The sequence below is a fragment of the Sabethes cyaneus genome, chromosome 2 (assembly GCF_943734655.1).
Source record: "Sabethes cyaneus chromosome 2, idSabCyanKW18_F2, whole genome shotgun sequence".
NCBI classification, from domain to species: domain Eukaryota; kingdom Metazoa; phylum Arthropoda; class Insecta; order Diptera; family Culicidae; genus Sabethes; species Sabethes cyaneus.
The window spans coordinates 16,701,384-16,713,300 of NC_071354.1; the positions used below are offsets into that span (position 1 = coordinate 16,701,384).

Sequence of the window (11,917 nt, forward strand, 5' to 3'; positions counted from 1 at the left end):
CGACAGCATATGCTACACAACACAACACAATAATGAAGAGCATTACATTCTAATTTATATTTGTAATTAGAAATGTGCGAGGATTAAATTTATTCAAGTGAAATAAAAATAATTAATCTCCAATAGTTTCAGGTTCTGCTGGTTTGATCACCAGAAATATAAACAAAAAAGCAGCACGCAGAACTTGTTAGCAACTAAAGTTACTTCAGAACTTCATGTAGCATCCTAATAGCTTTGAAGTATCTATGAAGTACTCGCAGCACTTCTTAAGGCATTTAGTTCCACGTATACTTGATATACACTACTAATCAGCAAGAAAGTTCCACGGAACTGAATCTGAACTAATTATGAACTTTCGAGTTCGCGTGTCAAGTAATACAGCAAAGTTTCGTTAATTGGTGGTTCGTTAATTGGGCGGTTCGTTAATTGGGTGTTCGCTAATTGGGCTATGTGACAACTTGAATGTCAAAATTGTATGGAATTTTCGAGTTTAGAAATTTCTAACAACTGTCAGTCGGCCCAATTAGCGAATCAGCTGAAGTGCAGTCGTGGCCCAATTAACGAATTCAGGCTGTATTCGAACTTTTGGTTGCTTGGGAAGTCATCCGAATAATGTGCGAATTTGTGGCAAATGCGTAATATTTTTTATTTCAGTGTAAGTCCAGAAGTAGATTTAACGAATTTAAATGATTTGAATTTTCGTCAAGTTCGGCAGAAGAAAATTAATGATGCGTGTTCGAAAACGTTTTTATGTTTAAGCAAGCCGTTTAAGCGGTTTATTTTTGTATTTAGTTTACTCAGTTTACTGCATAGCTACTATAACTTAAAACGAAAGTGTGCTAATTGATGAATCAAAGTGAAATATTTTGTAAATCAGATGTGGTGTTAATATTCATTATGGGAAACTCAAAAAAAAGGTATAACGAAGGTTTCTGGTATTTGTGATAATTTATTTGCAAATGAAAGTAGCTTCAACATAATCACAAGTTAAATTAGTGCTGTTTTGTGTTGATTGCAGTAAGCAGTAGTCATCATTCTCCGGTCATATAAAACCAGCATTTAAATTTTTTTAACCGTGAAAGGTAAGCCATTGAGAACAAAAAAAATATCTAAAGCTCCTTATTAATTATCCATCAGGAATTGTACTTTAGATTATCCAATCTCAGCAATATAATTCACACAAACCAAACACAAATGATATGTTCCGCTCAGCCCAATGGTAAAATTTATTGCACGGCCTTTTAACTACATGAACTCTTGGAATCTATAAATAAACCAATTTCACCGACTCCTAACAGTCTTCCTCAACCAAGGTTCGATGAACATATTGCATTTCGGAGCCAGGCGAATGTACTCTGCGTATTTTTTTGGGCTTTTATTATCCTTGTTGCCGATTGATGCTTAAGAATGAAATGGCGCGGCGCGATGGGCTATCCATAGTCTTAGCCGTCTCCAAGACAGAGCAGACTTTCTCAATGTAGCAGATTATTTATATTATAAGTTAAAATACCTAATAACATTCAAAACAATTTGTAACAGAGCCCTCAATTACGTGAAACATTCGTCAGGTGATTGCGAATCGCTCCGTTAGGGTGATTGTAAGACTTGGAGCCTGTGAATTAGCTAGTTTCTTTCAAGGCGATACAGGAAATTCAGCTGAGTTATGATCAAAAACTTATAAAAATTAATATCGATGATATAGACTTTTCTTTATTTTTCTGAAGGTAAAATGTAGAATACTTTAATTAACTTTAAATGTATTTTTCACAATTGGTTTCATCACAATGACACATCTTTCTATAGCCATTTGGTTTTCGTCCCTCGGTATCTTCAGTGTATCGAATGGCGACTTTCGCTCCCTCCTGGGGGGTTCTGTCTATCCTTGCGTTCTATGTGGTTGTAATTAACAATCGAACTCTACGATTACGATTTTACCGCCTTATATACTAAGATTTATAACTCTACTGATTTCTATTGTGAGTTTTTGCTTTGGTATGTTTGAATGTGTTTACAGTTAATGACTAAAAAAGACCAGAAATTGTTGGTTGAGGCCGAGAATAAATTGGCAAGATTGAGATAGTGATTCTGGTTCGCTGAAAAAAAGCGAATGCTTTCTTTTGAAAATGTTTAATGCTTGTAGGATTTTTATCAACTAAACATCGATGTAGAGTTGGTCGAAGATTGGGATAGGGGAATGGAGAGTTTAATAATCTTGCCACTTTTACCGACCTCGAATACATCTATAACGGCTAATGCTAAAATATTTAAAACATCTATATTTTATGCTGTTGCTATGGCATAAACGAAGGAAGCTTGTTTCGTTTCAAAATATAATTTGCTGTACCGTTTTGTTGAACATTTTTAACTAGTATGTCTGATACCTTCGCTGAGAGTACTTATCTCTTGTAGCTGCTTTTCTGGACTAATATTCCTTACGGAATTAGTACTGAGATTCATCGGGGTCATTGGCAGCGAAACTGCCTTACAGCGCTTCGCATTCCGGTGCATCAAATAGTAGGATTTGTGTTTAAACAGTTTGTAGCAAATTTCGCATTGGAACAGGTTTCCACGATTATGGATGGCCTGGTGTTTGTCGTAGTCGTACTTCAATTTGAAGCTGATGTTACACTCTCCACACTCATACATTCGGGGCTTTCGTTGCGGTTTCTGAGGTTCCAACTCTTGCGAAGTACTGTAATGGCTTCGAATATGCAGCCTAAGGGTAGATCTGAAGTTAAATACTTTAGCACAGACGACGCATTTCAGATCGGAACTTTTGTCAGCTGCCTCGTCTCGGCCGAACTCGGTAACTACAAACGTACCACATGCAGCATCTAACAGTGGTCCTGTTGGAGATTCGGGATACTCCACTGGGGTGCCTCCTGTATGCGCAGGAGGCCCATTTCCGAAAAGGGTAGGATTACTACTGGGAGGACTCGTTTCACTATACGTTTGGCTTAGCATTTCATAGTATGCGTCCTCGTCAAAATCGTAGCCCAGTTTGGCACGACAGCTGCTACAGAGCGGTTCTACTTTACCACCAGTTGGGGATATCTAAAATTTTAGAGGTAATTGTTAATACAACAGATATCTCTCGCATATTGCTCTAAATTATTTATTCCCGTATCTTTTCAGTGACACATGAAATCGAAAAATAATCAAATGTAACATGTACCTCTATTTTGGCAATTTTAAACATGTTATCCACTATCCGTTTCAACTCTTCGGACGACTCAGTTTCAATTGCGCCCAGTTCTTCGTACGACTGCAAACACATGAGACACTTCCGGCCTGTGGACCCTTTTTCCTGGTTCTCAACGCCGTTCTTTGGTGCATTCTTCGTTTGGGACTCATTACTGCAAAAGAAATTGTAAATATTTGCCGCTGCACAGTTAGTATTTCGCAAGATTCGATCCCGCAGAGCAGAATTTCTTTCCATAAGGGTTGAGCAAGCGAGAAAACTAACACAAAGGAATGAAACAGTACGCAATACTGGCGCGCAGTAGTATGTGGAGAAGGAAAGAAGAACGAACGAACGAGTGGTCAAAGCGAGTGTGTGGAGAGAAAATTGATTTCGACATCTTTGTTCTGCTGCCTATGGCCTAGAGCTAGAGCTGGAAAATTTTGCTGAAAATTAAATTTCCCACTTGCCTGGTTTGCTGTCGCTTCACATCCATTACCGGTGAGTGGGTGCGCGCCACAGCAGCTATCGTGCGATAGGTTTGGCTCGTTTAAAGGGCTTAGTGGTTGGTAAATAAACCACGAAGTCACGGCACTGTAGGGTCGCGTTTCCTCGCTGTGTTGAATGCTTGTATACTGTGACTTGACAGTGTCGCTTGTACATAGGGAAAAATCTTGTTTTTTTTTTCTTTCTTACAGGAAAATCCCTTTGCTTGACAGTCACAGTATGACTGTTGTAATGTTTTCAGTTATGCTGCGGGTGAAATATTGAGCTTGAAACATTTCAAAGAATTTTTTAAACAATTTTTTTATCCATTTTATTTATAGTGTTTGTTCAATTATTAACAATACTATAAGTTTTTACTCCACTAATTTTCTTCTCTTGTTGGTACTCGTTCCACTCTTTCGGGTGCACTTTCTTTCTATGGGAGCACAAATTAGCAGACGAGTTGAATTCTTTTCCGCAGTGAACACATGAATACAGAAGTTGGCCCGTGTGAGTAGCCATGTGCTCCTAAAAAATAACGATATTTAAATTATAATATTAAAATTATCTTACAAAATCGTTTACCTTTAATACGATCGCTCGCTTGAATGCTTTCTCACACATCGTACATTGATACGATCTCGTGTTGGTGTGCTGATCTCTAATGTGCTTTCGCAAGGCGTGCGAATTGGGTGATTTTTTCCCGCAAATGTGACACTCGATGGTTTCCTCTCGATGCAGTGCCAGGTGCTTTCTCAGTGTATTCGCATTTTTCATATGTTTACCACAAATTGTACATTGAGATCTTTCGGTGGTAAAATGTTCAGATAGGTGCACATTTAGTGCGCCTTTAGTTTTCAGTATTTTGGAACAGATGTCGCATAAATGTTTCTCGCCAGAATCTTCATGAATGTTCCGAATGTGGTTTCGAAGTGCTACTTTACTGCAAAGTTGCTTCTGGCATTGATGGCATGTAAACTCATTGTGAATTTGGGTTTCTTGTTTATGTTTAATGAGATGTTTGTTCAGCTGGTATTGCTTTGCGAATTTTTTTGAACACTGCTCACACTGAAATAGTTTCTGTTCATCTGGTATATGCATCACCAGTTGATGCTGGAAAAGACTTCGCTTAGAGGAAAAATTCTTCTGACATTCATTGCACTGGAAGGATTTTGGATTAATGTGAACTTTTATGTGCTCCTTGAGGCGTTTTAGATCGGTAAAACGTAAAGCACAGCACTTTACGTGGCCGTTTTGATTGTGTACTTTGCTGTAATGTCGTTTTAGCAAACGAAATGATTCGAATTCTTCCGAACATACCTCGCACTTCATCTGACAGTGCAAAAGAATGTCGCTATTGGAAACTATTACCGTAATTTGTTTCTCGCTTTCTTCATTGACTGTGTTTGAATCAGTGCCAATGTTGTTGTCTTTGATTTCATCTTCGACTTCCGATGCGTTTTCCAACGATTTGCAATCACCCTCGGACTTAATAGGAGTGTTATCAAATTCCACCAGGTAGCTACTGTATTCCGGGTCAGGCGATAAATGTCCAGGATCCAGTTTTATTTTTGCCTCCTGTGGTTTGTATAGTTCCTCAACTTGACAGTAGAATATATGAAACATCAACAACTTATCCCAGCATACCGTGCAGATCAGAAAACATTTCACATCTTCTTGCTAGAAAGCAGTTAACTGTTAGTTGTGATTCCAAATGATACGAGGCAAAATTTACCTTAAACCAGAAATGTTTTACAATAATTTCCTCCTTACGAAGCTTCGACAATTGTTCCGAATATCCATCTACTGAATCGATATTATTCTTGTCTTTTCGACCACAAAAATTACAAGTTTGTTCGCTAAATTCACTTAATTCCATCGCGTGTGATTTGTTTGTTATTCTAGAGACACGACTAATAGTTGACTAGACTAGATGTTCAAACTTCAAACTGCTCATGAGACAAACTGTCGGTGGACGCATAACTGTCCAATGTGACATTTTTGTCATTTTCTATTCTCTATAGTTTTAATATCTGACGTATCTTTGAAATATTCAATCTATGCGTGATGTTTGTACTATAAACTCTAAAAAGCTTGAGGACAATTTGTTCCACTGTTAAATTGGGTAAAATAGATGCATATTTGTCCCACTGCATTATATATGTTGAATAGTTCTTGTAAAAATTCTATCAAATTGTGACTAAATTTGATTAGTAATTTTTTTTTAAAAGAAACATATGAAAGCGAAAGTGAATAACTTTGATCAACCATGTTTTCTAACTTTGCCAACTTTGAATCTTTGGTACGATTTTCTTGTTATTTTGTTCTTTATTTTGTGACATGTGACAGTTGTATGCTTCGTTCGAGGAGCGACAGCAAAGCTGTTAGCTGTTGTTATGTTTGGCTTTTGTTGTGTTTAACTTTCACTCATCAGTTCACCACTCTGTGTCATTGTATTGACAATCATGATGATTATCTCATAGAAACAAACTAAATCGCCACATTGCGGCCATAACACTGCTTTAGACGTTCATTTTCTTATATAAGTTTAAAGGACACACGATATCAGTCGGTTCCAGTTGGAAAAACCTTACTTAAAAAGTTCACCATGTTGCTTACGTTTGCTCGAAAGCTTAGTTTTGTAAATAAAATCGCCGCAGCTGAGGTAAACTTAGCACGAACGATCTGCACTTCTAAATTGCGTTTTGTCACATCCACCGCAGCGGAGGGTCAGGAATTACAGGTAACAATTTTAATCGTTTTTTGGAAACAAGATTTTTTAACTATTTTAATGTTGCAGCTTACCTATTTGACCGAAGACGATAAGCAAGGCATCGCCGTTTTGGGTTTGAACCGTCCGAAGGCTAAAAACTCCTTCAGTCAGTTGCTCGTCGATCGGTTGCTGCACTCCGTAGACGTGCTGGCACACGATAAAAATGTCCGTGTGGTGATCCTTCGCAGTCTCGTGCCGGGAATATTCTGCGCTGGTGCTGATTTGAAAGAACGTGTCACTATGAGTCCTCAGGAGGTGGGTCGTTTCGTTTCCAAACTGCGCATGTTGATGACTAGCATCGAGAATATGCCGGCCCCGGTGATTGCCGCGATTGACGGTCCGGCTCTTGGGGGAGGTTTGGAGATGGCCCTTGCTTGCGACATGCGAGTTGTGTCAAACAAAGCCGTACTTGGGTTGGTTGAAACCAAGTTGGGAATCATTCCTGGCGCTGGCGGTACCCAACGGTTGCCGCGAATTTTGAATCCAGCCGTTGCCAAGGAATTAATTTTCACCGCTAGACAAGTTAACGGCCAAGAGGCACACGCTTTAGGAATCGTAAATCATGTAGTTCCTACAAACGAAACCGGAGATGCTGCATTTTTAAAGGCTTTGGAAGTAGCAATGGAGATTGTACCTAATGGACCGATTGGAGTGCGTATGGCTAAACGTGCCATTGATAAAGGATTGCAAGTAGATTTGGCTACAGGATGCGCTATCGAGGAACAATGTTATGCACAAGTTATTCCAACCAAGGATCGCTTGGAGGGCCTAAAGGCATTTGCAGAGAGACGAAAACCGAAGTATATTGGAGAATGATAGGGACGTTCTTTTTTCTTGAACAACTGAATTTATTAGTATGTGATATGAAAGTGCATTTATCTGGGCTTCCCAAGGAATAGCCTCGAATTGAAATTGTTTATGGTACCAGTTTTTATATACACAATAAAATGCAAGATTTAACTACTCAAAGCTAGATTTTGAGCAGTTCTATTAACTGACGTTTGGTATCTTCTGGGGAGGTAACTTTATGTCCGATTGTTCTTGCATCCGAGAAGATTTCATGATCATTTCCACCGGGATCAGTTTTGTCTCCGAAGAAATGAATTTCCCTAAAACTGAAACAAAAATAATTAAAATTTACCAGTAAATTATTAGCGCTTTCTGCACTCTTACTTGGTTCCTTTGGTCGCGTGTCGCAGGCAATAAGTCTTATCCCATCCGTGCGGAAAGACATCGATACTGATCTGGCCACCAATGCTGTAGGTTAGGTCGACATCTTGGAACTCCTTTTTCAGCACATCAATCAGCTGCTTTCTGATGTGATTTTTGTTGTCATATTCGTGAAACTCTTTCCGTTCTTCCGCCGAACAATTTCTTCCTATAGGACTGACATTTAACATTCCGTTCCGGAATTCAATGAATGTGCCTCGTTTGATTGGAATGTCTAGTTCTGCTATGTATTTCAGAACAAAATTTATGAACCGTTTTATCACATCTTCGCCCAAATGCTGACTGATGGAAACCTTTCCCAATTCAACTCCCTTCTCGTACTGAACCAATCCGTTTTCTGGAAAAATGTAGTCGAATTTTTCCAGGATTTCACGCCCGCTCAGCTGCTCGAACATTTTTTCTAAATCGGACCCTCCGACCAGGCCAATTGTAGCGCGAGGTTGAACTTCCTTGTATAGAAATTCCTTAAAATCATTTTCGATCACAGCCCGGGGCTTTGTTAGCGTACCATCCACGTCGAATAGCAACAGAATTTCCTCACGTTTCAGAGACATCCTAAACACTTCAACTCAGAAACTGCTTTGATCTCTTATAGGGTGGGTTAGTAGTCATCAGTACTAACTCGATTATGGGTGTATGTAATATTGTAATCTATATAGATAAGCACTGTTGATTCTATATGACGTTTCGAAGTCACCGGGTAAACAATAACTGTGCTGATAATACTAATACACGAATCTGCCTCCGCCGCCTTCGCAGAAGTTGCATACGTGTAGCGAACTGGCAGTTTCAAGTGAAGCATATAACATTCACGTGGCAACACCTCTTTTCATGATGGTGAGAAAAGTTTCATCAGAGTCTTCTCACTGACATTCTCCTCTACCTGATGATGTTTTTCCTGATATCAATGTTGGTTGTAAATTATATATCTTTCAAAATTCAAATTAGTAGTTGTTCTGGAAGTTCTACGGATAGCTTTTGTCGAAAAACAATTCATACGAAGCGACTTGCGGTGAAATTTCATTTATGCATTCATACTTTTTTATGAATGTTTCCATTCATCCAAATTTGTTTCCCAATTTGAAAAATAGACTAAAATTTTTTTCTGCACATTGCTGAAAAATTTTGCTTGTCTTTCCATGAGGTATTCCGGTATTTTTTACTTTTAAGGGTATCGGTTATACTTTAGCGCTTACTGTAAGCACATTGTTTCAGTCTTAATTATTATCAAATCCCATTAGCTTAAATTTTTTCCCGAATATTGGCAAAATTCTTTACTCCAGCTTTTTTTTCACTTATTTGGTAGGCAAACTCCAATTTCTTAGACGCTAGAAGTCCCACTCTTGTTCTTTAATTTGGTTGGTCGAATTGCACTCTTCGGGAGTCACAGTAACACCATTGTCGTTGTACCACTTTTTGGTTGAATTGGAATAGTGACATACTCAATAACAATGACTTTTGTCAGCGAGTTCTCGTCGCGAGTTTCATTGAGCGTTTCTTTGCATCCAGATTTGATTTTGATTTGTTTTCCAGATTTCCAGATCAGATCGGTAGCCCTTTACGGACTTGAGACTATAACTTTGTTTACGTAAGACATACGTGCAGTATTTTCATTAAAAGTGTTGCGGATTGTTTATAGAAGAGTATAAGCGTAAAGCAGTGAGTGGGGAAGGCGTATGAATTACGAGTAGCAGGCACTACTTGGAGAGATTTCCATGGCATGTCTTGCGAAAATCGGGAGACTACGGTGAGCCAGCCATATCGCGAGAATGCCGGATGACTGCGCAGTGAAATCTGTTTTCTTCACAAACCTTATCGACACCCTAAATAAATGGGCCCAACGTGCTAGCTGGCTCGACGAGGTTGAAGCCGACTTGTGTGTGTGTCGAGACACGCAACGAATTGGCGACGAGTAATCTAAGCTATCCTGGAGCGAGTGATGTGCTACGTGCGCGTTTCGGGGGCACTTTCGAGTCCTTTCGAATCGCGCAGAGGGTTACGGCAAGGGGATGGATTGTCCTATATGTTATTCAATATCGCTATTAAAGCTGTGAACCGGCGAGCGGCCATCGAAACGAGAGGAACGATGTTCAGCAAGAGCAGGCAACTCCTAGCCTTCGCAAACGACCTCGACATCATTACTAGAAACCTTGCGACGGCGGAGACAATCTACGCCAGACTAAAAACGGAGGCTAGGAGAATAGGGTTACAAATCAATGCGTCGGAAACCAAATATATGGTAGGAAGAGGCTCCAGAGAAAGCAACGTTTGCCTCACACGGACAGTGACTATTGATGGCGATAAGCTGGAGCCTACTTTTCCCTCCGCAAGACGCTTTGGTCTAAGAGCATACGACGCCGCACAAAGCTGACGATGTACAAAACGCTAATCAGGGCGGTAGTCCTCGGACTTGAGGCAGTAACTTTGCTTACGGAAGACAGACGTGTACTAGCCGTCTTTGAACGAAAGGACTATTTTTGGCGGAGTACAAGCGGAGAGTGGCGGGGGCGTGTGAATCACGAGCTACAGGCACTGCTTGGAGAGATTCCCATCGTACACCTGGCGAATATTGGGAGACTACGGTGGGCCGGCCACGTTGCAAGGATGCCGGACGATTGTGCAGTAAAATCCGTTCTCTTTGAGAACCCCACCGGCACCAGGATTAGAGGGGCCCAATGCGCTAGATGGTTCGACCAGGTTGAAGCCGACTTGCGTGTGTCGAGACGCGTAACGAATTGGCGACAAGTAGCCCAGGACTGAGTACAATGGAGAGGAATTCTTGATACGGCAAGAGCCACCCCGGCTCTCGGCTGGTAAAGTATTTTGTTCATATTTTGAGAATCTTGATAAGAATATTACCTTGAATCACTGTGTTTGTATGAACTCTATCTATGGTTAAGATTTTTCATCGTTATTTAGTGGTTAATTTGTTGCTTCAAAATCTGAGGTTTTTTTCAAAAGACTAAGTTAAGCCATCTTTAAATAGATTTTGTGATAAATGAACCGGACAAAGGTGTTTTATACCTCAATCGGAAGATTCTGATGTGTTCTTTTGAGGGAGTAAATGTGTTTTTGTGAAGGACGATCACTGGAAGAACTGGGAAAATGATTCTGATTTGTTGTTCACAAAAATATAATCTATACTGTTTGTACATGTATAAACGCGAAAATCCGCCTTTATCACTTTAATATGTATCGTTAAACTGTGCTAACTGGGCTATCTCCTAATCTGCTAACTGAAGCTGTTATATACCGCTTATAGTGCTGTCTGCCAGTGACTACACTCTTAAATGTTGAGGTAGGTTGGATTTACAACGGATCAACTATTTACACTGCTGCAGATCCTCCAAAAGGGTCGTGAATACAGAGTTCCCACGCACCAGTTGTTCTTTGATTTCAACGCCGCATGTGATACTATCAAGTGAAAAGAGCTACGAAAAATCATGAACGAGAACAGCTTCCCCAGGAAGCTCATCAAGCTGATTCAATGGCTCACTGGTAACGGCAAACAATGATATCAGCCGTGAGATTCGGAGGCGTATTATCAGCGGAAGTCGTGCTTACTATGGGCTTCACAAGCAATTGCGATCGACCAGACTAAGTCCCGATACAAAGTGCAACCTGTTCAGGACGCTTATGAGACCGGTTGTTCTCTATAGGTATGAAACATAAACAATACTCGAGGAGGACCTGCGAGTGCTGCGAGTTTTCGAAAAACGAGCGCTAAGAACGGTTTTCGGTAGTGTATAGGAGAACGGAGTTTGGAGGTGGAGGATGAACCATGAACTCGTACAGCTCTATGGCGAATCCAGTATCCAAAAGGTGGCTAGAGCTGAACGGATACGATGGACAGGGCATGTTGCAAGAATGCCGAACAACTACCCTGCAAAGATGGTGTTTGCCTCAAATCCGGTAGGAACAATACGAGCAGGAGCGCAGCGAGCAAGATGGTTAGACCAGGTGGAGCGAGATCTGGCGGAGAGTACTCGGTGTTGGAATTGGAGATCGGTAGCCCACAACCGAGTTATCTGGACAAACCTTGCTCAACAGGCTTTGTCTTAGGACGGCAAGCCACTTAACAAGAAGAGGAAGATGTTGGATTTAGCTAACACATACTTAAAACTACTCAAAATGTCCTTGAAGTGTAAAAACATTTTTTTATTGCAATCATTTTAACAGCTTAGGTCATTCGTGACTTCTGCGGGGATGAGATTTAAACTCGGGTCCTCGGTGTGAGAGGCGTGAAT

General features: G+C 40.3%; 4 protein-coding genes across 4 annotated transcripts; 1 reads left to right on the top strand and 3 right to left on the bottom strand.

Annotated features, from left to right (window-relative positions):
* Nucleotides 1–1,779: 1,779 nt before the first annotated feature.
* LOC128737634 (zinc finger E-box-binding homeobox 2-like) lies at nt 1,780–3,775 on the bottom strand. Its single transcript, XM_053832311.1, has 3 exons — nt 3,652–3,775; nt 3,176–3,356; nt 1,780–3,054 (listed from the first exon to the last, which is right to left on the bottom strand). Exons 1-3 carry the CDS (start codon nt 3,675–3,677, stop codon nt 2,362–2,364), a joined length of 900 nt encoding a protein of 299 aa, XP_053688286.1. The 5' UTR covers nt 3,678–3,775; the 3' UTR covers nt 1,780–2,361.
* A 240-nt stretch (nt 3,776–4,015) lies between these two features.
* On the bottom strand, nt 4,016–5,551 carry LOC128735138 (transcription factor grauzone-like). Its single transcript, XM_053829634.1, has 3 exons — nt 5,403–5,551; nt 4,253–5,347; nt 4,016–4,195 (listed from the first exon to the last, which is right to left on the bottom strand). The coding sequence occupies exons 1-3, from the start codon at nt 5,544–5,546 to the stop codon at nt 4,016–4,018; spliced, it is 1,419 nt and encodes a 472-aa protein (XP_053685609.1). The 5' UTR covers nt 5,547–5,551.
* Nucleotides 5,552–6,153: 602 nt separating this feature from the next.
* On the top strand, nt 6,154–7,512 carry LOC128733997 (methylglutaconyl-CoA hydratase, mitochondrial). The gene is made up of 2 exons (XM_053827947.1): nt 6,154–6,410; nt 6,468–7,512. Exons 1-2 carry the CDS (start codon nt 6,276–6,278, stop codon nt 7,254–7,256), a joined length of 924 nt encoding a protein of 307 aa, XP_053683922.1. The 5' UTR covers nt 6,154–6,275; the 3' UTR covers nt 7,257–7,512.
* LOC128733998 (phosphomannomutase) lies at nt 7,305–8,249 on the bottom strand. Its single transcript, XM_053827948.1, has 2 exons — nt 7,614–8,249; nt 7,305–7,555 (listed from the first exon to the last, which is right to left on the bottom strand). Exons 1-2 carry the CDS (start codon nt 8,222–8,224, stop codon nt 7,411–7,413), a joined length of 756 nt encoding a protein of 251 aa, XP_053683923.1. The 5' UTR covers nt 8,225–8,249; the 3' UTR covers nt 7,305–7,410.
* Nucleotides 8,250–11,917: the final 3,668 nt, after the last annotated feature.